A 25,583-nucleotide genomic window follows, 5' to 3' on the forward strand; every position below is an offset into this window, starting at 1 on the left:
ATGATCTTTTCAATCTCTTAAATTCTATCTGCACAGTTTTCACAGTTTCATTTGATTTGGGTGTGTGTTTTATACACACACACACATATGTACATATATATAACAGGTAAATTGTCTCTCCTTAGTGAATTTGTAAAATTAATTTTGATGTTCAAATTAATAGAGACAAATAAGGAGAAGAGATACAAATGCAATTTGTATCCTTTGTCAGTTAAAGAATTTTGTTGATAAAGAGCTTTAGTTTCTGACAGAAAAAAATGGGGGAAAGTGTCAGAAGGAAGGTCTCTCTTTCACATGCATTGCCTGAGTAGAGCCACTTTTTAATGGAGCCATGATGGTTGAAATTAAAGTATAAATAGTTTGTTATTCCTTTTTATCCCCAGGTTTTTTAAATAAAGTGGTAGTTTTAAAAGAATTTACAAGATTTCATGTGTCATGAAATACGACATTGTGGTAGGTTTAATTAAAAAGTCTTGGAGGTTTTTTGTTTTGTGTTTTTGGGGGAGGTGGTTGATAATGTTCAATGTAAGTAATTAGGCCAGCTGAGTCCAATTAGGGCAATAAGTTGCATTATTTCATCTCTGATGAAAATAAATTGAAATATCTATTTCTTGTATTTCAGGCCTTTTTATGGTTATCATGAGAAGGAAAGACACTTTATGAAGATCTATCTTTACAATCCTGCAATGGTGAAAAGGTAAAAAGATAAGTGAAATAAAAATGTGAACACCTATCACTCAAGTATTTTAATAATAAAAAGAAAAATCTAGAAGAAAGGCTTGTATAGTTTGTAGCATTATTAAAGATATGTATTATACGTATGTACATATATGTGTAAAGAGAGAGAGATCCATAGCTTGGACTCTAGGAAGGATATTTTAAGGGTAAGGGACCTTGTTTTATACCCCTTAACTGATTCTTTTCTGCCTTAAATTTAGAGAGTTTGTAGAAATTGATAGAGGGATGATTGACTGCCTTGTATAATTGTAGTACCCTGTTAGCCAGACCGTATGTTCAATACCAAGAGAAATTTGTTCTTTAGTTTCAAAGCAAGGAGAAATGTGTGAGAGTGAGGCCATTGTGGGAGAGCTTTCTACTTGAAAGGTTTCTACTTAACCTCTTTTCAGTACCTTTTTTTTCCTGATGAGATAGGTGATGATACTAACATTTTTCCATATTGTTTAATGAAATATATTACCATTTAGAAGATTTATATAACTTAGTGAATGTGTATTTTCCAAATGACGAGGGCAAGACATTAGAAGATTATGCATGAGTAAAAATAAAGTGTTAGGTAGACCAATAGATTTTAATGTAACTGAGTACAAAAAGTTCATTGATATGGTTTCTGCATTGGTGCTAAACTTTAAGAAACCACCACCCCCATTGCATGTCCATGTAATAATAACAAAGATCAACATTTACCTGAAAAGGCTATTCAGGTACTTTTCCTGTTTTCAATTATGTATCTGTGTATGGCTGGTTTTTCTTTGTATGTTTCAATGACACAGTATTTCTGAGCTGAAGCAGACATGAGAATCCAGCTGTCTTCTATTAAAACAGAGATTTGCAAAGATGTAAAATAATTCCTTTTTCTCACAAAAAAAATTGTTTTTGTTTTGAAAAATATAGATTTTTAAAAAATAAAACAATGTTACTTATGTTAACATAGCTTGGGTTTATTGTTATTTTTAAATTAGTAAATGAGTCTCTTAAAATTTTCTGTTTTAACTTGATTTGGTAAATATCAATGGATATGAACCACATAAACAAAAGCTTTTTGATGCTAGCAGTAATTTTTAAGAATGAAAAGGAGTCCTGGGGCTAAAAAACTTGAGAACCATTGGAATAAAACTCTCTTAAATTTCTGTCAGAGATTCTTAAAATCTATTCACAGCTGTTCACTACTTTTCACTGTCTATTAGAGCAGGAGAGATTTACCCCTACCTTTAAAGCTCACGATCCACTCCCTTTGAGCCTTTCCTTTCATCTATCAGTTATCCCCCTCTCCCTTTCCACACCATTTAAACAACAATACGACTTAATTTTACACATACACACATTCATACTCAAAGACATTTATACTCACAGCTATTCTCCTGGAAGAATTTAGCTATACTTTGTGTGTCCAGTATCTTATCTCCCGTTTGCTCTTTAACTTAATTCCAATTCTGCTCTCCAATTCAGCGGTTCCACTCAAATTGCTTTCCTTAATTAATGACCTCAGTGTTGTTAAATCCAATTAACACCTCTTACCTTTTGACCTCATGTCCATCAGTGCTTACACTACCTTAAAATAAGGTTGCTTTAATGTAAACATTTTTCTAGTTTTCCTCATTCCTGTCTGGTCATTCATATTTATGCCATTTTGTTGGTTCCTCTTTTAACATATGTGTGGTTGGTCCTTGGACTTTTGTCTTGGGCATTTATCTTTTTCTCTATATATGTTCCCCTCACTTTACGATCTTACATACTTCCATCGTTTTTGTTTTAATCTATATGTATTTGGCTTCCAAATATATATCAGTAGCTTAAATTTTCCTTCAGAGCTCCTGATCAGTGTATCAGACCATCTACTGGATAAATAGAATAGCACTATAGTTAAGAGGGCTTAAGTCAGAAAAAATTGGAGTTGAATTTTAGCTCTTCCACTTTTTGTTTGTGTGATTTGGGGTAAGTTTTTGGTCTAAGACTCAACTTCTCTGTTTATAAAATGGAGATAACAGTAGTTACCATAGTTTTGTAGTAAGTATTACTTGAGATTAAGCATTTAGAGCACCTAAGTTTAGACACCAGTTGTGCCTAATACACAGTGCCTCAAAATATGTTTGCTGTCTCTCGTCTGTTAATAAAATTATCCTTAACCTCATCTTTATTACTCATTTCTAATATTTACCTGAACATTCCAGTATACCTCCAGTTTGTCTAAAACCAGTCAACTCCAATTTGTCTAAAACCAAGTTTGTCTTTATTCCTTCTCCAAATAAAAATCCACAAATAAACCTATTTTCTTCCAATCTGTTCTGTTTCAATAAATGCAGCACCACCAATTTGCTGCTTAACCTAGGCAATATCCTCAACTTATATTCTATCTCACCCCCCGCATCTAGTCATCAAGGCCTGCCCATTTTATTCCTCATATGCTTCCTGAATCAATACATTTCCTTGATCCTTGTTAAAGCCGCCATCATCTTAGTTTTTCCACAGTACCCTCTCTCTGTCTCTAGTGTTTTGCTTTCTTTAGCTAACCTGGTCATTTCAGTTTTCCTGTTCTCTTCACTTGACAGGTAAATTCTACCACCTCTTCAAATACGTTAGTAGGCTCTGCGTGATCTGACTTCTCATTACCTCTCTACTCTCCCACCACCACCTGGTGACATAGCCTCTGTCACTAAGCCTCACTCAGTGGTTTTAGTTCCCAAATAACCACATTTTCTTGTGACCCTTGACACGCGCAGTTTTATTTGGATGAAATGCTCCTTCTCGTCTGAGAAAAAGTATTTCTAGTTCATTGTTCTGCTTAGAGACGTCTCTCCAAGAAGGCTATGCAGAAACTACAGTCTGTTTGTTGTCCCTTCTAGATGTTTTATATACTTCCCCCGCATAGTATTTTACGTTATTTATAATTGCCTGTTGTTTGTACCCCCAATATGAAGGACAAATTACTCAGAGAAGAAAAATAACAAAAGTGGTAACATCTCTGTGTGGTTGATTGAGTCATATGTCCTCTTTTAGAATTGTTGTATAATCTTTTCAAAATTTTTTTCTGGATTTTTTAAAAAGCCTTTTTTCGGACATGTTAGCTTTTTCAGTATAGTTAGCATTAAATTGGTTTTAGAAGTCAAAATATTCATTTAAGACATTTTTTCTCATTTTCTTTCAGAGCTTGCAGCTTACTTTAAAACTTGATTTAAACTTTCAGTTGCCAAAAATATAAATTTTGAGTAAAATTGAAATGAAAATTTTGTGTTGTAGAGTAATATGTGTGTTCTCTATATTTGTATAACCATTATTTCACTTAACATTTTAGGAAACATAATTTTATGGTATAACTTTTTCTTCTAACTTAGGATATGTGAACTTTTGCAAAGTGGAGCCATAATGAATAAATTTTATCAGCCTCATGAAGCGCATATTCCCTACCTCCTACAGCTCTTCATTGACTACAATCTGTATGGAATGAATTTAATAAATCTGGCTGCTGTCAAGTTCCGAAAAGCAAGGAGGAAAAGTAAGGTTAATTTCACAAGTTCAAATTAAAGCTTTGAAACAAGTATTATGCAATTGATGATTTATAAAATAACATGTACTTAAAAGTAAGTGCTGAGTGGATAAGGAATAGAAAGAAATATGCAAAAATATCTTAGAGTTTATCAGGAAAAGAATCTCAATTTTTTTTAGTAACACCTTTATTCCTTACAATTCTCTCATTTAAAATGGACAGCTCTGGTTTTTAATATATTCAGAGTTGTGCATCCATCACCAAAGTCAAATATAGAACATTTTTCAGCACCTCTAAAGAAGCCCCATAGTCTTTTAACAATCTCCCGCAGTCCTCCCATGCCTTCACCTCTTAGCAACAGTTGATCTCCCTTCTGTCTCTATGTCTGCCCATGCTGCACATCTCATTTAAATGGAATCATATGTTTGTTTCACTTAGCCTAATGTTTTCAGGGTTCATCCATGTCATAGCATGTATCAGTATTTCATTCCTTTTTATGGCCAGCTAATACTCTGTTGTGTGAATATACTACATCGTTTACTGATTCATCAATGACAGACGTCTGGGTTTCCTTCTTTTGGCTATTATGAACAATGCTGCTATGAACATTCATGTACAAATATTCATATAGCCATATGTTTTCATTTCTCTTGGGCATATACCTAGGAATAGAATTTCTGGTTAAAATACTCTAGCATCTTTTGCATTTTATTCTGGCTGAATTCTATCTCTTCTACTTAAGATAAAATAAAACCAGCATTTGTCCTGCAATTCTGTAGTCCTTTCTGTTATGATTTTTTTCTTTTCTTTCATTGCCAAACTTTTAAAACCAAAAGTTCGCATTTTTTTCTCTTGTTGTTTACCCGCTGTTCTTTTTTGGCTTAACTCCTTGCACATCTTTGGCCATACCCAAGCTGTGCTCTGAAAAATAACCAGGGAGGATTTTTTTCCTTGGATGATGAGGTTAATAGGATCAACCTTCTCATAAAAACCAATTTAAGAGCTAGGTAAGGTTTTTTTGTTTTTTGGTGTTTTTAATCTTAAATGTATCACAAAGATTGCAAACAATAAAGAAATACTGGCCAAAAGAGGAAACAGAGTGCTGAAAACAGCCTTTGCCCTGAGGGGTTTTGCTAATCCTGGCTGCCTCCATTGAGACTGCCTTCTAGGTGAGGGAACTAAAAGCAGCAATTCAGGACCTGCTGGACAGGTTGGAATCCTCCACAGAGGGAGGTAGGGTTTCAAAGAGACATGCCCAAAGTAGGAAGTGGAACCACTTTGAGACATTTCAGCCCAGTTTGAGTCTCCTGGTACTAAAAAAGACTGCCAAATCTAGAAATTTTCCTTAGGTAGTGGAGTCATTGGGTATCCCATATACCAGAAAATAAAAATAAGAGCCCAGGACTTCCCTGGTGGTACAGTGGATAGGAATCCACCTTCCAGTACAGCGAACACAGGTTTGATCCCTGGTCCAGGAAGATTCCACATACCATGGAGCAGTTAGGCCTGCGAGCCACAGCTATGGAAGCCCACATGCCCTAGAGCCTGTGCAGTGAGAAGCCACTGCAACGAGAAGCCCATGCGCCACAGTGAAGAGTAGGCCTCGTTCACTGCAACTAGAGAAAGCTGGCACAGCAAAGAAGACCCCGGGCAACCAAAAGTAAATAAAAAAACAGACAAACAGATAATAAAAAAATAAAAGAGCTCAGACACATTCCACACCCTGTGTAAAAATTAAAATGGGTCACAGACTTAAATGTAAAATTATCAGAATTCTAGAAGAAAACAATGAGAAAATCTGCCTAACAAGTTGATTTTGTCAAAGTTAAAAACTTTCTATAAAAAGTAATATTAGAAAAATGAAAAGGTAAGACACAGACTGGGAGAGAATATTTACAAATTACACATCTGATAAAATACTTACATCTAGAATATATAAAGTGTTAGTCACTCAGTCATGTCCGACTCTGCAACCCCATGGACTGTAGCCCACAAGGCTTCTCTGTCCATGGGATTCTCCAGGCAAGAATATTGGAGTGGGTTGACATTTCCTTCTCCAAGAATATGTAAAGAACTCTTAAAACTCAGTAATAGGAAAGCAAATAGCCCCATTAAAAATGGCCAAAAGACGTGAACAGAAATTTCAACAGAGGATACAAAGATGGCAAATGTAGGAAAAGATGATTCTCAGCATTATATATCATTAAGGGAAATACATATTAAAACCACAAAGAACTACCATTACACATTATTAGAATGGGTAATATCCAAAAACTAGCAATAAACAAATGCTGGTAAGAATGGGAACATCAACTCGCATTCATTGCTTTTGGGAAGGCAAAATAGTGCAGTCACTTTGGAAGACAGTTTGCCAATTTCTTGTAATGTAAAATATAGACTTACTATAGGACCGAGCAATTACACTTCTATATGTTTACCCAGTGACTTAAAACTTACATCCACCTAAGGTTATGTGGTAGCCTGGATGGGAGGGGAGTTCGGGGGAGAATGGATACATGTATATGTATGGCTGAGTCCCTTCACTGTTCACCTGAGACTATCACAACATTGTCAACTGGCTATACCCCAGTGCAAAGAAGAAAACAACTTATGTCCACCCAAAAACCTGTATGCAGATGTTTATAACGGCTTTATTTCATAATTGCTAAAAATCTAAAGTAACCAAGATGTCCACTCAGTGGGGGCCATGGATAAACGGTTATATACCAATACAGTGGAATACTGTTTATCAGTGAAACACATCACAATATTGATACCTACAACATTGATGAAAGTTGAATTCATTTACTAAGTGAAAGCCAGACCTAAAAGACTACAAGTTGTATATGCATATGTGTTAGTTACTTAGTCGTGTCTGACTCTTTGTGACTCCATGGACTATAGTTTACCAGGCTCCTCTGTGCATGGAATTCTCCAGGCAAGAATACTGGAATGGGTTGCTGTTACCTTCTCCAGGGGATCTTGCTGACCCAGGGATCGAACCTGGGTCTCCTCCATTACAGCCAGCTTTTACCATCTGAGCAACCAGGAACATATACAAATTATATGGTTTTATTTATATAACATTCTAGTAAAGGTGAAACTATAGAAATGGAAAATATATTAGTGGTTGCCAAGAATTGGAGAAGAGTAGAATATTGATTACAAAACAAATATATAGGGGAACTTTTCGGATGAATTATTCTGCATGTTACTTGCATGGTGGTATGATTTTTTACAGTCATCAAATTCATAAAAATGTACCCTAACCAAGTACTGATGGTCAGCAGTCCCAGTCATCGGATATAGTGTTATTTGGATATCATGTCCCCTCTCATATGATGTGATCATCGTGATATTCTTCATAAAAATACCTCATTGTGGCATTCTTCAAGAAAACTCATAATGACAATCTAGTCATAAGAAAAACATCAACAAACCTGGATTGGAGGACATTCTGTAGGTTACCTAACCAGTAATCGTGACTGTTGAGGTCATGAAAAATGAGGAAAGACTGAGAAATAGAGCAGAGGAGACTAGGAACACATGGTAACTAACTACAGTGAGGTATCCTACTTTAGATCCCTGAAACAGAAAATGGACAGTAGTGGGTAAACTGGTGAAATTTAAATAAAGTGCATAGTAGTTAATAGGAATGTACCTGTGTCAGTTTCTTTGATAGATGTACTGTGGTAACGTAAAATGTTAACAATGGGAAGGATGTGATAAGCAGTATTCAGAAACAGTACTATCCTTGTAATGTTTCTGTATCTAAAATTCTTCCAAAGTAAAAAGGTTATTGGGGGAACAGCAGGTTGGTTATCAGTGTCAAATATAGCTGGGAGTACAAGAAGGATTGAGGAATGGAAAATGTTTTAGAGAATGTGTAGGAGGTATTTATAGGAAAAAGATGTCCTTTTTACAAATGTTTGTTTCCAATAGGTGAAAAAGCATGAGAAGAGTCTTAATTAGCAAATACATGTAAGCCATTTATTTTAGTTATAAAGTTAGGTGAGTATTGGAAGGTACAACTAGAAGGCAGAAATTTATGAAATTTCTTTGGGGAAAATTAAAAGAAATTTCAAGTATGATGAAATAAAATTTGTGTTTTAATTTATCATTATTAAATAAACCTTCATGTTTTTGTTTTGTTCAAAAAAATAGATTAAAGATTATACTGAAATGGAAAGAATAGGTGAATTATTTTTTGTATTACATTTTATCATGTTATCTCAGATATATTAAATGGACACCAAACTTCTTACTATAAATATGTTATATATGCATAACTTAATATTTTAATCTTATAAAACAAGATAATGTCTATAATATAGTCTTTTGAAAGTAAATTTAAAAGTGAAAAATATTTAGAAATTTTAATATTATGTATGCGTATACCATTTTGTCTTAGTATTCAGTTATACAGTTGTCAAATGAAATGGAAATATTATTAAGGTGAAGTATATAGAAGTACTTAGACTAAATATTTTTTAGATCAGAGGCATTTTTTACTATTCTCCATAGTGACTTTATATTACATTTTTAACATCCAGAGTTGAAAAGAATGACTGCTACTGCTAAGTCACTTCAGTCGTGTCCAACTCTGTGCGACCCCATAGACAGCAGCCCACCAGGCTCCCCGTCCCTGGGATTCTCCAGGCAAGAACACTGGAGTGGGTTGCCATTTCCTTCTCCAGTGCATGAAAGTGAAAAGTGAAAGTGAAGTCGCTCAGTCGTATCCGACTCCTAGCGACCCCATGGACTGCAGCCTGCCAGGCCCCTCCATCCATGGGATTTTCCTGGCAAGAGTACTGGAGTCGGTTGCCATTGCCTTCTCCGGAAAAGAATGACAAATACATTTATAAAATAATACAAAAAGTATAGGTAAAGTGTGACTTTTAATACTATGATAAGTAACTTGGTAATTAGTAAACATGTAGATTATTCATTCATATAAATTTATTAGAAAATAATTGTTTTGTAATTTACAACTTACAAAGTATTTCATATAAATAGTCTTGTTGCATAACACCGAAGCCTTCAAAAACTTCTGAAGGTAGATGGAACCACTTACATGGTTTGATACATGTTTTGTTAAAGCAGCAAAGATGGTAAGTCTAATTAATTACATAATTTTCTGATCAAGCTCACCAAATAAGTATTAAATTTAGTTGAAGAGGATTGCAAATTTAGTGTATTTCTTACACATCATTGTTAATCAGATATCCTCCAATATAAAATGAGAAGTTAAAAAAATACTTTATGTTGGGATTCTTTCTTTGGCACTTATTCAAGCTTTGTTTATCTGAAAATTTAAATTCCTCTTAAGAGATCACAAAAAGATTGCTAACATTTAGAGACCATTTCCAAAGCATGGCCCCTGGACTCTGTTTATGCATCTGGGATAACTAAGCAAAAGCGTAGTTCTCTCCAACTACTGGTCAAATTGTATTTGCATTTGTCCCAGCTTTCCCCTCGCTGTTACTGCCATTACTTTCGGAATGCATTATGTGTTTTCTTTTTATTCAAGGATTAGTATTTAAAGTATGTTTTGAATTTTATCTGGAATCTGGTTTCCACTAGAATTTTAGTTGAGGCTCATACAAAATACCCTAGGAATTTAGATTAAAGTCTACAAAAATTCTTAGTTTTTTTTTTAAATGAAGTTTTACGCACACCTATCACTATGGTGTGTTTAAATGTATCATACTTTTATTCTAGTATGAAAGTATTGTGGCCATTTCTCTTTCATATCCATATATTGCAGATACTTTTACCCCCTCTCCATTTGGAATCCTTACTCTCCACTGTGCAAATGCATTCCAGTATGTTTATGAATTTTTAGGATACAGTTTTAGGAACTAGTCATGTGGGTTGTATATTAATTTACCTAAAGAGTAATTATATGCAAGTTAAAAGTGGAACTTAACACTTCTGCCTTTTATTTCTAGGTGATCCATTGCATCTGACTGGGTCTTGCAAGGATCGGCTACCAGGAAAAAATTCCCTTACTGGTACTTTATTTCGGTGGGAAGAAGGTGAAATACCAAGGTTAGTTAATGTTGTAAAGGAAAAGAAAACTTAGTTACATATGTCCTACTCTATTCAGAAATCAGTGATTAGCATAATTTAATTTTATAATTGTTTCTTTGTAAGTTTATCAAAAAAGCAAATCTCAACATTAGTATGTTACATGGATCTTAGATTTCAAAAATAAACTGTGAAAATAAGTTGAAAATATACCTAGTTATTCCCTAATAAAAGGAATCTGAATGTGAGTTTTTATACTTCTCTCCAATATCTATCTTGTTTGTACATTCTAAATTCATATCCTACAACTTGTCAAGTGGACTTCCCTGGTGGCTCAGAGAGGAGAGAATCCACCTGCAATGCAGGAGACCTGAGTTCAACCCCTGGGTCAGGTAGATCCCCTGGAGAAGGGAATGGCTATGCACTCCAGTATTCTTGTGTGGAGAATCCCGTGGACAGTGGAGCCTGGTGGGCTACAGTCCATGGGGTCGCAAAAAGTCAGACATGACTGAGTGACTAAGTGCACACACACACACACACAATTTGTCAAGTAAAAATCATATAATATAAAAACAATTTAAAACCTAAATAGCAGGACTTCCCTGGTTGTCCAGTGATTAAGACTCCAAACTTCCACTGCAGGGGGGGTTCCATTCCTGGTCAGGGAACTAAGATCCCATATGTTACATGGTACAGCAGATAAATATTTAAATCAATAGGTAAACCAATCAGTCCTAAATGGAAAATATTTTTAATAAAAATAACCCCTAAATATTTCTGAATATTTGTGAGAAAAAAAGTGGGTTACTGTAGTGTATATGAATAATACAGTTTGTGATTTCTTTTGACTATTTAGTATTTATTAGACTCTTGGAGAGGGTAAGATATTCCAAAGGCTTAGATTTCCCTACTATAAAGTAGATATATAATCAGTACCTATCAAAATTATCATAATATCTTAATCTACATAGAAGTAGAGGATTTTTGTTTTATACCAAAAAGTTGTTGCCCAAGCTTTCTTGATTCTTTTGTTGATTATTTGGGTATTGATGGGGTGGTGTGGTGGAGAAGGCAATGGCACCCCACTCCAGTACTCTTGCCTGGAAAATCCCACGGATGGAGGAGCCTGGTAGGCTGCAGTCCATGGGGTCGCTAAGAGTCGGACAGGACTGAGCGACTTCACTTTCACTTTTCACTTTCATGCACTGGAGAAGGAAATGGCAACCCACTCCAGTGTTCTTGCCTGGAGAATCCCAGGGACGGGGGAGCCTGGTGGGCTGCCGTCTGTGGGGTCGCACAGAGTCGGACACGACTGAAGCAACTTCACAGCAGCAGCAGGGGTGGTGTGGTGTCTTCTTTTTCACTACTTATATGTCACCTGATAAGTTTTAAGTGGTTTTTTTTTTGTTTTGTTTTGTTTTGCTTTTTTCTTTTTTTAATGAAGGATGCAAAGTAGAAGTATTCAGTTAAATGACTTTTTTTATTTAATGATAAAATGTGAATTTATTAATTGGTTGAAGATAAGCTGTCATAAGAATATTTGTTTAGAGCTTAATTTATATAGTTTAAGATACTAATATGTTCTTCACAGAATTTCCATATTATAGAATTGCTTTGGCTTTTTAAGACCTGACATTAAGACTCTCATTAAATAATGATATGTTGATTTATGACTAATATTAAGCCAGAATGAGACTTCAAAGACTTCCAAGTGGACAGTGACTTGCCTTACCTCTGGATTCAGTTAGCAAATGTCAGGACTTTTTGGTAAAGTCATACACGTATACATACATACGTACTTCTAGGGTCCTCAGATACAGCAGAATTGTTTTTATAATTGTGTTGAAATGGTATTAATTTTAGAGAGAGTGTTATTTAATGCATCAAATTCAAGTTCTAATTAATCCAGAACAAAGTGACTGACAGGCTGTTTTCTGTCTCGTTTTTGTGTGATATAGTTCATCTATCTCTCTTAAATTGGAACAAATAAGCTTAACCCAAGGATTTGACCTACTCACTAGATCCCTTGGTTTTCAAAGTTCTATATTTAGTAAGTTGTTTTTTGCACAATCAACTCAAATCAAGGTTTATTTGTATTGAAAGCCTTTTGCAGCAAGCATCTTTCTGGTTAGGTCATAAAACTATATAGTAAAGCTTCACTGGTTAGGAGTTAGTTTAAAGAAACTCTGTGTATTATAATGAAAAGTTTGAATTATTACTTTTAAAAGCATAGATGAACTTCCCTGGTGGCTCGGTGGTAAAGAATCTGCCTGCTGGTGCAGGAGACACAGGTTCGATCCCTGGGTTAGAAATATCCCCTGGAGAAGGAAATGACAACCCACTCTAGTTCTTGCCTGGAAAATCCCATGGACAGAGGAACGGTGGTGAGCTGTAGTCCATGGGGTCACAGAGAGTTGGAAATGACTGAGCACAGTACGGTACAGAGCAAAGATATGAAATGGTAAACTAGTGAAATTAGACAAGGTATTCAGAACTAGAATTTATAATAAATGTAGGTTAGCTATAACCTACATTTTTGTCCCATACTTTTAGGCTTCTTGTATTAAACATGAAAATCTATCATTTCATCAAATACAAATAACAAAACGTCATAAACATTTTTGCCAAATCAGTACCTTAAATTTTATTAGTCTCATTTTTACCCCCGTGTGAGCACCTTCCTCTGGGTACCTTTTTTTTTTTTTAACCCAAAATGTTTTATATTCCTTCACAAGGAATTTCAAGGGCTGAAATTCCACAATTTCACAATATTTTACATTATGTTGAATAATAATATTGATAATAATATCTGAATAATTTCACAGTATTATTTCAAGGACTGAAACAAATAGCAACAAACTCAATGAGATGAAAGTGCTGAGTTTGCAAGTCTACTAACCTTACCTGCTGTGGTGTTGGTGGTGTTGCTAAGTCGTGTCCAACTCTTGCAACCCTATGGACTGTAGCCCACGAGGCTCTTGTGTCCATGGGATTTCTCATGTGAGAATACTGGTGTGGGTTGCCATTTCCTTCTCCAGGGCATCTTCCTGACCCAGGGATTGAACCCACATCTCCTGCATTGGCAGGCGGGTTCTTTTCCACTGAGCCACCAGGGAAGCCCTGCTGGCTCATTGTAAATTACTACATATCATGGACCTTCAGTCATTTGCTAGGGTGTTGAATTCACAAAGGTCGAATCTACTGCAGTAATCTCAACCTGGCTGCCCATCAGAATGATCTGAAGAGATTTTTTCAAATTACAGATGTCTGAGCTCTACCCTCAGTGACTGTAATTTGTGGGTATATTGTGTTAAGCTGTGAATAGAAATATTCAGAGAGGTACAGTTGCCTAATTACCATTGTATTGCTTAACTACCTTTCATAATTAAAATGAATGGCCTACATATATTTGCAGGCTCAAATTTATTTTAGTTTTTTAAAAATTATTTCTAATTGGAGAATTACTGCTTTACAATATTGTATTGGTCTCTTCCACATATAAACATGAATCAGCCATAGTTAAACATATGTCCCCTCCCTCTTCAACCTCCTGCCCACCTCCCATCATATCCCACCCCTCTAGGTTTTTTTTTCTATTTACTGAAAGGAGTTTTTTAATTTCTGAAAACTACTTCCTAAAAGATGATGCTGTTAAAGTGCTGCACTCACTATGCTAGCAAATTTGGAAAACTCAGCAGTGGCCACAGGTTTGGAAAAAGTCAGTTTTCATTCCATTTCTAAAGAAGGGCAGTGCCAAAGAATGTTCAAACTACTGCACAATTGCACTCAATTCACATGATAGCAAAGTAATGTTCAAAATCCTTCAAGCTAGGTCTCAACAGTATGTGAACCAAGAACTTCCAGATGTTCAAGCTGGATTTAGAAAAGGCAGAGGAACCAGAGATCAAATTGCCAACATCCACTGAATGATAGAAAAAGCTAGAGAATTCCAGGAAAACATCTACTTTTGCTTCATTGACTACGCTAAAGCTTTTGACTATGTAGATTACAACAAACTGTGGAAAATTCCTAAAGAGATGGGAATACCAGACCACCTGACCTGCCTCCTGTGAAACCTTCATGCAGGTCAAGAAGCAGCAGTTAGAATCGGACATGAACAATGAACTAGTTCCACATTGGGAAAGGAGCACATCAAGGCTGTATATTGTCACTCTGCTTATTTAACTTATATGCAGAGTACATCATGTGAAATGCTGGGCTGGATGAAGCACAAGCTGGAATCAAGATTGTGGGGAGAAATATCAATAACATCAGATATGCATATGATACCACTTTTATGGCAGAAAGCGAAGACGAATTAAAGAGCCTCTTGATGAAGGTGAAAGAGGAGAGTGAAAAAGCTGGCCTAAAACTCAACATTATATAAACAAATGACATTCATTCCCATCACCTCATGGCAAATAGATGGGGAAGCAATGGAAACAGTGACAGACTTTATTTTCTTGGGCTCCAAAATCACTGTGAACGGAGACTGCAGCCATAAAATTAAAAGATTCTTGCTCCTTGGAAGAAAAACAATGACAAACGTAGACGCGTATTAAAAAACAGACATTACTTCGCCTACAAAGGTCCATACGTGGTGTGCTTCATTACTCAGTCGTGTCCACCTCTTTGCGACTCCATGGACTGTAGCCCACCAGGTTCCTCTGTCCATGGGGGTTCTCCAGGCAAGAATACTGGAGTGGGTTGCCATGCCTTTCTCCAGAAGTTCTTCCCAGCCTAGGAATCGAATCCAGGTCTCCCACATTTCAGGCAGATTCTTTACCGTCTGAGCCACCAGGGAAGCTTAGACATGTATGGATGTGACAGCTGGACAATAAAAAAGGCTGAGCGCTGAAGAATTGATGCCTTCGAACTGTGAGAAGACTCTTGAGAGTCCCTTGGACTGCAAGGAAGTCAAACCAGTCAATCCTAAAGAAAATCAACCCTGAATATTCATTGAAAGGACTGCTGCTGAAGCTGAAGCTCCAGTACTTTCGCCACCTGATGGGAAGAGCCGAGTCATTGGGAAAGACCCTGATGCTGGGAAAAAATTAAGAGCAGGAGGAGAAAGGGATGACAGAGGACGAGATGGTTGGATGGCATCACCAACTCAATGAGTTTGAGCAAACTCATTCACAGGGGAGGGTGAAGGGTAGGGAAGCCTGGCTTGCTTCAGTTCATGGGGTCACAAGAGTCGGACAGATCTGAGCACTGAATAGCAACAATATCCTTTCCCTAGTAACACCTCCTATTCTGAATGTCTGAAGTAGTTTTTAATAAGGGCAGGAAATAATTGTAAGTTTCTACTGTGAAATTGCATTTTTAAATATTTCCTCCCTTTGTCACAAATCATCTACTGGAAAATTCACCCTTGAAATTTATAATTCTTTCAAAATTGTGAAACATTTTAGTATAAAGGAGAAAACTATTGGCCAAAACTATTTTATTTGATACTTTATTTCATGGAATAACTTATTTTGTTAAATTAGACAAGCTGTATTGTGAATTACTTTTTCTGAAAGTTAAAGAGATGGATATACTGTGATAGTTTGACGAATGTCCCTCCTCAGTGGTAGAAAGATATATGTGTGTTGTGTCTGTATATCTGTATCTATCTGTGTGTACAGATAAATTATAAAAATTCTTTGTTTTAACAATTGCTTATGATCCATCAAAATTTATATCTATGGCTGATTCATGTGGAGGTTTGACAGAAAACAACAGACTTCTGTAAAGCAATTATCCTTCAAATAAAAAATAAATTTTTAAAAATAAACTTATTTCTTAGGTATGGACAATGGAGAATGAGTTTTGTTAATACGATTCTCTTAAAACATGACCTTATGGTATCACCTCTTTTCCTGGCTATGATCCCAATACTGGACATGGGTGGTTTCACAGTTGTCATGTTATGGAAAGTTTTAAAGTATTCCCTAGCTCAGTAGTAGTCGTTGAAGGCAGAGAGAGCAATATCACTTGCCCACTTTTCAATATGTTTATTTCCCCTCAACTCTTGGTATATATTTCTTCCTAATTTTTAAAAACCATCCTTTTTAATTTTTAAAAGCCATCTTTTAATAATTGCTGAGATAGATGCCTCTGGGCAAGTAATTGCATATGTGTATGGTTTTTGATGAGTCCCCTCTCTTTTCTCTTTGTTGTCTTAACCCAGCTCGCTCTGGATATGACCCACATGCTGAAACATTGTATATTCCCTTTTATATATTTATATAATTTTATGTATTTATATATTGTTTATTTTTGGCTGTGCTGGGTCATTGTTGTTTCACGGGCATCTCTAGTTGCAGACAGCTAGGGCTACTCTCCAGTTACAGCTTCTCATTGCAGTGGCTTCTCTTGTTGAGGAGCGCAGGCTCTAGAGCGTGCGGGCTCAGCAGTTGCAGCTCCCAGGCTCTAGAGCACAGGCTCAGTAGTTGTGGTGCACAGGCTTAGTTGCCCCACAGCATGTGGGATCTTCCCCAGAGCAGGGATTGAACTCATGTCTCCTGCATTGGCAGGCAGATTCTTTACCACTGAGCTACCAGGGAAGCCCTGTATATTCCTTTTATATAAAATGTAATGAACCAAAGTATGTAAAATGATCCCAAAAAGATCTCTGTAGAGTTATCAATTGATAAATATCACTGGCTTTCTGGTTACCCTTTAAACATGAAAAATCATTTAAGAAAAATCTTAAGAAAATGTTCTCTTATGTAATTATTGTGTCTTTTGATACTTCTTTAATACAGCTCTTTAATACTGGAAGGTGTTGAACCACAGAGTACTTGTGAATTAGAAGTGGATGCTGTAGCTGCTGATATCTTAAATCGGTTGGACATTGAAGGTATATACACAGTTATTCTTAATGTATATTTTTATTTTTAAAAATCCATGACCAAAGAATGGAAAAAGTATGGAAGAAAATATCACTAGGGAAGTGAAATTAAAGGAAAATGTAAAATATTATGAATATTTTTTTTCCTGTTCCCTGATGAGATAGTCATTTTTTCATTTATGCTTCATTCATATGAGTCTGTTTGTATAAACATAAAGTAAGTGTGACACTAAATAAATAAATTAGCCATTATAAAAGAATTTACTATGCTCTGCCTGCTAGTTTTTTTATTTTCAGATTATGTACCAGGGAGGGGACTTTTGGGTCTGTTGACTATCATCAAATGTTTGAATCTTATTCACTTGCTGGGGTTTTAGGGAACTAGTAAGGAAACTAAAAAGGGAGTAATATAGTAAATGTAGGTTGGGATAATTTGTTTTATTACACAGAGTGGGTAATTGTTTTTCTTAAGGGCAACATTTATTTTTTTTTAATGTATGCATTTCTCTTTTTTTTAAGCAAGTAATTTTCACTTTGACCCTTGTTGTATTGAAGTATTATTGTGATTACAGCTCAAATTGGTGGAAACCCTGGTCTACAGGCCATATGGGAAGATGAAAAGCAACGGCGAAGAAATAGAAATGAAACTTCTCAAATAAGTCAACCTGAATCACAAGGTACAAGCCTAATAATACTCTGATGATATTTTTTTAGCTGGATATTTTAATGAAAAAGTACAAGCCATTGAATTTTTACCTTGACATTAGATTTTGCTTTTCAAACTGCATTTAAATTTTCTACATATTTTTCTTCCTATTCTCATTATTCTTCACATCCAAAGTGTCACTCATTGTCTCTCATAAGAAATTGACATCTTCGTTGGCCTTGGTTTTCATTCTACCTTTTTCTCCTTTTTCATTCTCTAGTATGTTTTAACCTTGGCATTTCCAAATGAGCTATAGAATACTTACAGAAAAGCATGAATCCCAACTTAGAAACACTGTTTAGTTCATTAAGCTTTGAAAATGTAACCCATGAAATTCTGTCCCCAAATTATTTCTCTGGGTATGTCATAAATTCTGACTTTGATTAACTTGTACATCTCTGAAGAAAATACTCATTTGATTTGTTACTAAACTTTGATACATTCAAAAAGAATTGGAAGAAATTTTTTAAATGCCATGGATACAACAAATTATTAAATAAAACTAAAAGAAGAGAAGACAGTTTAAAAGGCAAATGTATTTGAAATACAGTAGTAAGCCTACACTGAAGTCCAATTAAAATTTGTGTTATAATCTCATGGACACTAAAAATCCTTTGATAAATTTTGAATGCCTTTTATGCCTTTTAAAATAGAAATATTTTATAAAGGAAAAATTTCTCGGTTCATGGTGTATGATAACATTTTTAGATAGAAAATAATGTTTTTGTTTTTAATTTATAGAACTTAATCTTGAAATGACTTTAAATGCTTAATTTTATAGCTTCAGTAACAACCATTTCCTTTTTGTTTGATTTATATAATAGGACTGTTTTTAGGTGGTGTTATATGTGTCAAATATAGGAAATTGCTACCATTTTAAAAGGTACTCTAGTAAAAAGGTAACTATTTCATTCGTTTGCTGTCTACATTTTTTAATGAACTTTTAAAATTCAAAGATCGCAGGTTTGTGCCAGCAACAGAAAGTGAAAAAAAATTTCAGAAGAGACTTCAGGAAATTCTCAAAGAGAACAATTTCTCTGTGTAAGTGGTTATTTATTATAGATCTCAGAACTAATTTTATTGCTTTGTTATGTAGTTTTTTATAAAGGATATGTTTTAATTAAGCAGAACATTATCAGGATCTGTGGACTACAGCGATGGATCCCAGGAGTTCTCTGCTGAATTAACATTGCACTCTGAGGTTCTGTCTCATGAAATTCTTCCGTGTACACCAGCTAATATGGTAGAAGTCCACAAAGATTCAGAGTTGAGCAAAGGTAAGGGTTTTCCTGCGAACATACAGAAAATACCATTATAGACATCCTGTGTATCTAGCACTGAGATATTAGTATTTAGTTGAGTTAGTTCATTTTTTTTCCTAAGAACTAAATATCATTGATGTAGCAAAAACCTCTCTCATTCCTTTATCTTTTCTTAATTTCTAGAGGTAAGCATCATTCTAAAGTTGATACAAATTGTTAAACCATGTATGATTTTATGTGTTCTTACATAAGTATGTCCACAACAAATACTATTATTTTAGGTTTTAAATTTTACATAAATGGTGTCCTTCTTAGCATAGGTTAAGCGATTTGCATTTTCCATTCAACATTATATTTTTTAACAATTTAATTGAGGTATAATTTACATGACATAAAATTCACTCATTTTAAGTGTATAATCCAGTAATTTATGGTAAATTTACAGAGTTGTACTAACATCTCCATAATTCAATTTTAGAACAGTTCCTTCACCTCAAAAGACTCCAACCCTAAGTAACCACTAAGCTACTTTCTTGTCTCTCAAGATTTATCTTTCCTGGGTAAATCATGTAAATGAAGTCATAAAATATGTGATCTTTTGTACTTTTTTACTTAGCATAACATTTTTCATTTTTTCCATACTGTAGATCTCTATCAGTATTTCATTACATTTTATCGCCTAATAGTATTGCCTTGTACCAATATATTTTATTGATTCATTCATTAGGTGATGAATATTTGAGTTCTTCTCACTTTTGGGCCCTTAAGAATAATGCTGTTCTGAACGTTTATGTCTTTGTGTGGATATATATTTTCATTTTTCTTGAGTGGATATCAAGGAAGAGAATTGCTGGGTCATTTGATAAATTTGTGTTTAATTTTTAATAAATGGCCAAACTGTTTTCCTAGGTGACTGCACTTTTAAATTCCCATCAGCAGTATATGAGGGTAAGAGCAGTATGAGGACCTTACATTCTCACTAACACTTGTTATTATCTGTCTTTTTTTATATAGCCATCCTAGTATGTGTGAAATGGCATCTCATTATGGTTTAATTATCATTTCCCTCATTAATAATGATGTTGAGTATCTTTTGTGTCAGCAGTAATAACTTTGAAATCTGTTCTCGTTCTTACATGTTTGTAGGTCACTCATTTTAGCTGCTGATTAGCATTCTTTTGTAAGACTAAACAAGTTTATCTGATTCTCTACAACGCTTAGGTGGTTTTCACTTTTGCGCTGTGGTTAGCAGTGTCACATCTGTCACCTTGTGGCCATGTGCAGGAGTTTCTCTACAGAAAACATAGAAAAGTATAATTTGCCAAGTCTTAGGGTGTATGTATTATTAAACTCTACCTTGCTGTTACTGTTAAGTCATTTTAGTCGTGTCCGACTCTGCGTGACCCCATAGACGTCAGCCCACCAGGCTCTCCTGCCCCTGGGATTATCCAGGCAAGAACACTGGAGTGGGTTGCCATTTCCTTCTCCAATGCATGAAAGTGAAAAAGTGAAAGTGAAGTTGCTCAGTCGTGTGCAACTCTTAGCGACCCCATGGACTGCAGCCCACCAGGCTCCTCTGCCCATGGGATTTTCCAGGCAAGAGTACTGGAGTGGGGTGCCATTGCCTTCTCCGAAACTCTACCTTAGATAGCATCTATTCTATCAGGGTTTCTGTAATGCAGTTAGCTTTTACATGGTTGGTAGTTAAGAGTGTAATGAAAGTTTTATTCAGAAGTTATGTTTTTTATGCATACAATTTTTCTAGGCAGGGGAGTCAGAATAGCAGGAGTAGAATTACCAACCTTCAGCAGGAAAGGAAAAGCCCTCTTTTCACTGCTGCATGGGCAGCAGAGGCACTCTTGACTGTATTAAACAGCAGCTAGAAATGAGCACCTACATCCACCTAGTGCTTCCTCCTTCCCTAAGAGTTGCGTCTTAGCGTTGTGCCCTCTGACTCAGAGCAAGTTATACCCTCTCCCAAGTACTTTAATGGCAGCCTTTTGGATCGGAGCTCTACTTTGATTTGCTTTGTCTTAGCATCTACTAGCCCCATCCTAATCAAAATGTACTCAGAATTTCCATACTACTATTTCCTGTGCATTTTTAATATCTACTATGACAGCTTCCAGCCATACTGAGCTGCCTGCCTGACTGAGCAGTTTATTTCCTGGGGTACCAATTATTGATTTTGTTAGTATTCTCGTTACAGAGTTGCATAAATTTTGTCTTACCGTTTAATTTTCCTTATAAGCTCCATTTTAGTGCTCAGTTTTTCAGATTTTGAGGTATGTTAACAATAAAACTATCACATTTTATTACAGAATTGCTCTATGAAATGATTATACCTAAGTTTATATTCCCACAGAATGTTAGAGCTTTTACTTCCCTACATCCTCAACAATATTTGATAGTGTGAGATGCAAACATTTTTTGCCATTCTCATTCTTCAGAATCTGCATTTCCTGATTACTGGTATTTATAAGCATTTGGGTCTTTCTATCTGAGAATTGCTTATTCATGTTCTTTGCTCATTTTCTATTGCATCAATCGTTTTCTTACTAATGTACATTTCTTACTAATGTGTAGAAATTCCTTGTATTTTCTAGATATCAAGCCCTTGTTAGTTATATTTATTGTAGAGATATTTTCTGAGCGACTTCACTTTCACTTTTCACTTTCATGTATTGGAGAAGGAAATGGCAACCCACTCCAGTGTTCTTGCCCAGAGAATCCCAGGGATGGTGGAGCCTGGTGGGCTGCCGTCTCTGGGGTCACATGGAATCGGACACGACTGAAGTGACTTAGCAGCAGCAGCAGCAGACTTGAACTTTATTTTTAGTCTTTTTTCCCATTTTCTTCCCTTTTTTAAAAAGAGTGTTTTGTATGTCTTTTTAGCATTATATTTAAGAATTTTTTTCCTTTACTGTTTGGTTTTGGTACCTGATTTACAAGTCATTTCCTATCCCGCTGTAATGAAAATTTTCATCCTTAAGGTTTATGTGTGCTTACAGTTGGTTTTCCACATGTAGGTCTTCAATTCATCCTACATTTTACTTGTGTACATAGTAAGGATCTTACTGTATCTGTTTTTTCTAGGTATAAAGAGCTAGTTGTTCCAACACATTTATTGAAAAAAAATTGTTTTCACTGAATTCCCCAACCTCAGTTGTGCTCTTATGTTAATATCATACTGTTGTAATTACTGTTGCTTTGTAAGTATGGGTATATATCAGGGGCAGATCTCTGAATAGCTTCAAAATTGTCTTAATGACCCTTGGATCTTTTAAAAAGCTCTCCCATGTTAATTATAAGATCAGATTGTCTTGTTTCTGAAGAGAACTTTGTTGAGATTTTATTGGAAAATTATTGAATATATAGACCAATTTAGAAATATTTTAAATCTTTCTATATACCAAATTATCTCATTTATGAGCATGATATATTTCTCAGTTTATTTGGTCTTCTTCCTTGTCTTTAAGCAAAGCTTTGTGGGTTTTTTTGTAAAAATATTTAATATCTTTTGTTAGATATATGCCAGGTGCCTCCTAATTGTTGCTGTTGTAAATTTATCTTTCAAAAATTATATCTTCTAATAGCTGATATTAGGATCTTCACTGACCTTGTGTGTCAGTCTTATATCCAACAACTTTTATTAGTGTTGATGATTTATATCTGTTTCATTGGATTTTCTGTGTAGAGTCATTATCAGAAAATAATTTTTACTTCCCTTCCCATCCTTATATTTTTTTAATGTTTTAATGCACTGCTTAAGAACTCTACAATAATGTTAAGTAGAAATCATAAAAGCGTTCTTCCTGGCTTAAAAGGGAATGTTTTTGTATTTCATCATTAATTATAAATTTTACTACGGGATATTGGTAGATATGGAGAAGGCAATGGCACCCCACTCCAGGACTCTTGCCTGGAAAATCCCATGGATGGAGGAGCCTGGTGGGCTACAGTCCATGGGGTCGTGAAGAGTCGGACACGACTGAGCGACTTCACTTTCATTTTTCACTCTCATGCATTGGAGAAGGAAATGGCAACCCACTCCAGTGTTCTTGCCTGGGGAATCCCAGGGACGGGGGAGCCTGGTGGGCTGCCGTCTGTGGGGTCGCACAGAGTCGGACACGACTGAAGAGACTTAGCAGCAGCAGCAGCAGCAGCATTGGTAGATAAATTTTAATCAGTTTATTAAATAGCAATTAAATCTTCTATTTCTTGCTTGCTAAGGAAAATTTGAGTTTTTAAAAGCAAGAATGGATATTAAGTTTTACCAAGTTTTTCTTTCTGAATTTATTGACATAATCAGTTTTTCTCTTTTACCCTGTTAATATGGTAGTCACTTAATAACATACCTAATGTTAAACTGTCCTTGCACTCCTGAAACAAATCCTTGTTTGTCATAATGTGTGTTTTTTTAAGCATGGCTGTGTTTACTTTGCTAATAATTTTGTTTAGGGTTTTTTTTTTTTCTTCCAGGAATTGAGAAGCATTCATACTTTAACCCCATTAAATGCATTGTAGAGCTTTTCCTGTTTTTCACCTCTCCTTTCAAGAATTTTTATTGGATTGATATAGTCTATTTTTAGAGATTTGATACATCTCATCTGTAAAACCATTCAGACTTAAACAGGTTTTTTTGTGGCTTGATTTTTATGTGAGGAGGAGGGTAGTAAGGGCTTCCCTTGTGGCTCAGATGGTAAAGAATCTGCCTGCAAAGCATCAGACCCAGGTTTGATCCCCGGGTCAGGAAGATCCCCTGGAGAGGGGATGGCTACACTCCTGTATTCTTGCTTGGAGGATTCCATAGACAGAGGAGCCTGGAATCCATGGGGGAAATAAAGGGTGTAGATTTTAAACTATTAATTTATCTTCCTTAATTGTTACGGGTTTACTCAGGTTTTTTATTTCTGTTTGAATCAGAGTTTATATCATATTTTTCCTAAGAAACTGCCCATTTAATCTGAGTTTTCCATATTTTTGGTATAAAGTTGCTCACAGTGTTCCTTTAATATATCTCTTTTACCTTTGGCACTTCCCCTTTTATTTCTAATGTAATTTATTTACTCTTTCTCTGTTTTGTTGTGATCATTCTTGCCAGTCTTACCTATTTTGTAATTAGTTTTAAAACCTGCTTTGTTTTCACTGATCTCAGTTTAGGGGTTTTTTTGTTTTTTTGCTTTGGGATGACCTGTTTTTTTGTAGTTTTCTTCTTTGTTCTTTCATCTTGATTAAACACTCTAGCTATGTCCTGGGTTGAAAACATTGATTTTCAAGTCTGAATATCAAGGGCAGAAAAATAGAATCCATGTGGGGAACAGAGTAGTCCAGGTGGGGAACAGAGTGGTCCCTGTGGGGAAACGTGTGTGGGTTTATTTCTGAGCTGTGTATTCTGTTTCATTAATCCATATGTCTGTTCTTGTGCCAATATCATGCTATTTTGATTACTGTAGATTGTCTGAAGTCTGGGTGAGTTATACCGCCTGCTTTTTTTTTTTTCTTCAGGATTGCTTTGGCAATTCTGGATCTTTTAGGAGATCCAGAATCTAGATCCAAAGTATAAATTTTAGCCTTATTATGGTTCTGAGAAAAAGTCATGGGTATTTTGATAGGTATTGCATTAAATATATTGATTGCTTTGGGCAGCATGGCCATTTTAACAGATTTAATTTTTGTAATCCAAGAGCATGGAATATCTTCCCATTTCTTTAATTTATCTTCAGTTTCCTTTATTAATGTTTTATAGTTTTCAGCATATAAATCTTTCACCTCCTTGGTGAGGTTTATTCCTAAGTATTTTACTTTTTAATCTGATCTTAAAAGGGACATTTGTTTACGATCTCTTTCTGATATTTTATTGTTAGTGTAAAGAAATGCAAGCAGTTTCTGTATGTTAACCTTATATCCTCCTACCTTGCTGTGTTTGTTTATTAGTTCTTGTAGTTTGTGTGTAGAGTCTAGGGTTTTCTATATATCATGTCATACCATCTACATATAATGACAGTTTTACCTCTTCCTACCGATTTGAATACCTTTTCTTTTTCTTGTCTGATTGGTGTTGCTAGAACTTCCAATACTGTCTTGAAGGGAAGTGAGGGTCGACATCCTTGTCTTTTTCCAAATTTTAGGTGGAAGGCTTTCAGCTTTTCACCATTGAATGTTATATTGGCTGTGTATGTGTCATAGATAGCTTTTAGTATGTTAAGATATGTTTCCTCTTTACTCACTTTTGTAAGGGTTTTAATCATGAAAGATGTTGAATTTTATCAGATACTTTTTTCTGCATCTATTGAGATGATCATATGTTATTATCTTTTCTTTTGTTTTGATGTGGTAGATCACATTGATTGATATATGTATGTTGAACCATCCTTTTGACTCTGGGATGAATCTTAATTGTTCATGGTATATGATCTTTTTTAAGTGTTGTTGGATTCAGTTTTCTCATATTTTGTTGAAAATTTTTATATCAATATTCATCAAAGATACTGCCCATAAGTTTTGTTTTTTTGATAGTGTCTT

At 35.3% G+C, this 25,583-nt stretch overlaps 1 protein-coding gene across 11 annotated transcripts in view; it reads left to right on the forward strand.

Annotated features, from left to right (window-relative positions):
- REV3L (REV3 like, DNA directed polymerase zeta catalytic subunit) overlaps positions 1-25,583 on the forward strand; it is a 176,030-nt gene that overhangs the window by 64,630 nt on the left and 85,817 nt on the right. For 7 of the 11 annotated variants that reach the window (XM_055535164.1, XM_055535162.1, XM_055535165.1 and 4 more), the window contains 8 exons: positions 623-697; positions 4,071-4,231; positions 10,174-10,273; positions 17,005-17,099; positions 17,663-17,767; positions 18,753-18,837; positions 18,922-19,073; positions 19,968-20,006. In XM_055535164.1, the coding sequence (XP_055391139.1) occupies positions 623-697; positions 4,071-4,231; positions 10,174-10,273; positions 17,005-17,099; positions 17,663-17,767; positions 18,753-18,837; positions 18,922-19,073; positions 19,968-20,006 (812 nt within the window). The remainder of the gene's footprint in view (positions 1-622; positions 698-4,070; positions 4,232-10,173; positions 10,274-17,004; positions 17,100-17,662; positions 17,768-18,752; positions 18,838-18,921; positions 19,074-19,967; positions 20,007-25,583) is intronic. The other 4 variants (XM_055535166.1, XM_055535169.1, XM_055535163.1 and 1 more) reach the window with 3 other exon arrangements.

This window comes from Bubalus kerabau, chromosome 9 (assembly GCF_029407905.1).
Source record: "Bubalus kerabau isolate K-KA32 ecotype Philippines breed swamp buffalo chromosome 9, PCC_UOA_SB_1v2, whole genome shotgun sequence".
Taxonomy (NCBI): Eukaryota; Metazoa; Chordata; class Mammalia; order Artiodactyla; family Bovidae; genus Bubalus; species Bubalus kerabau.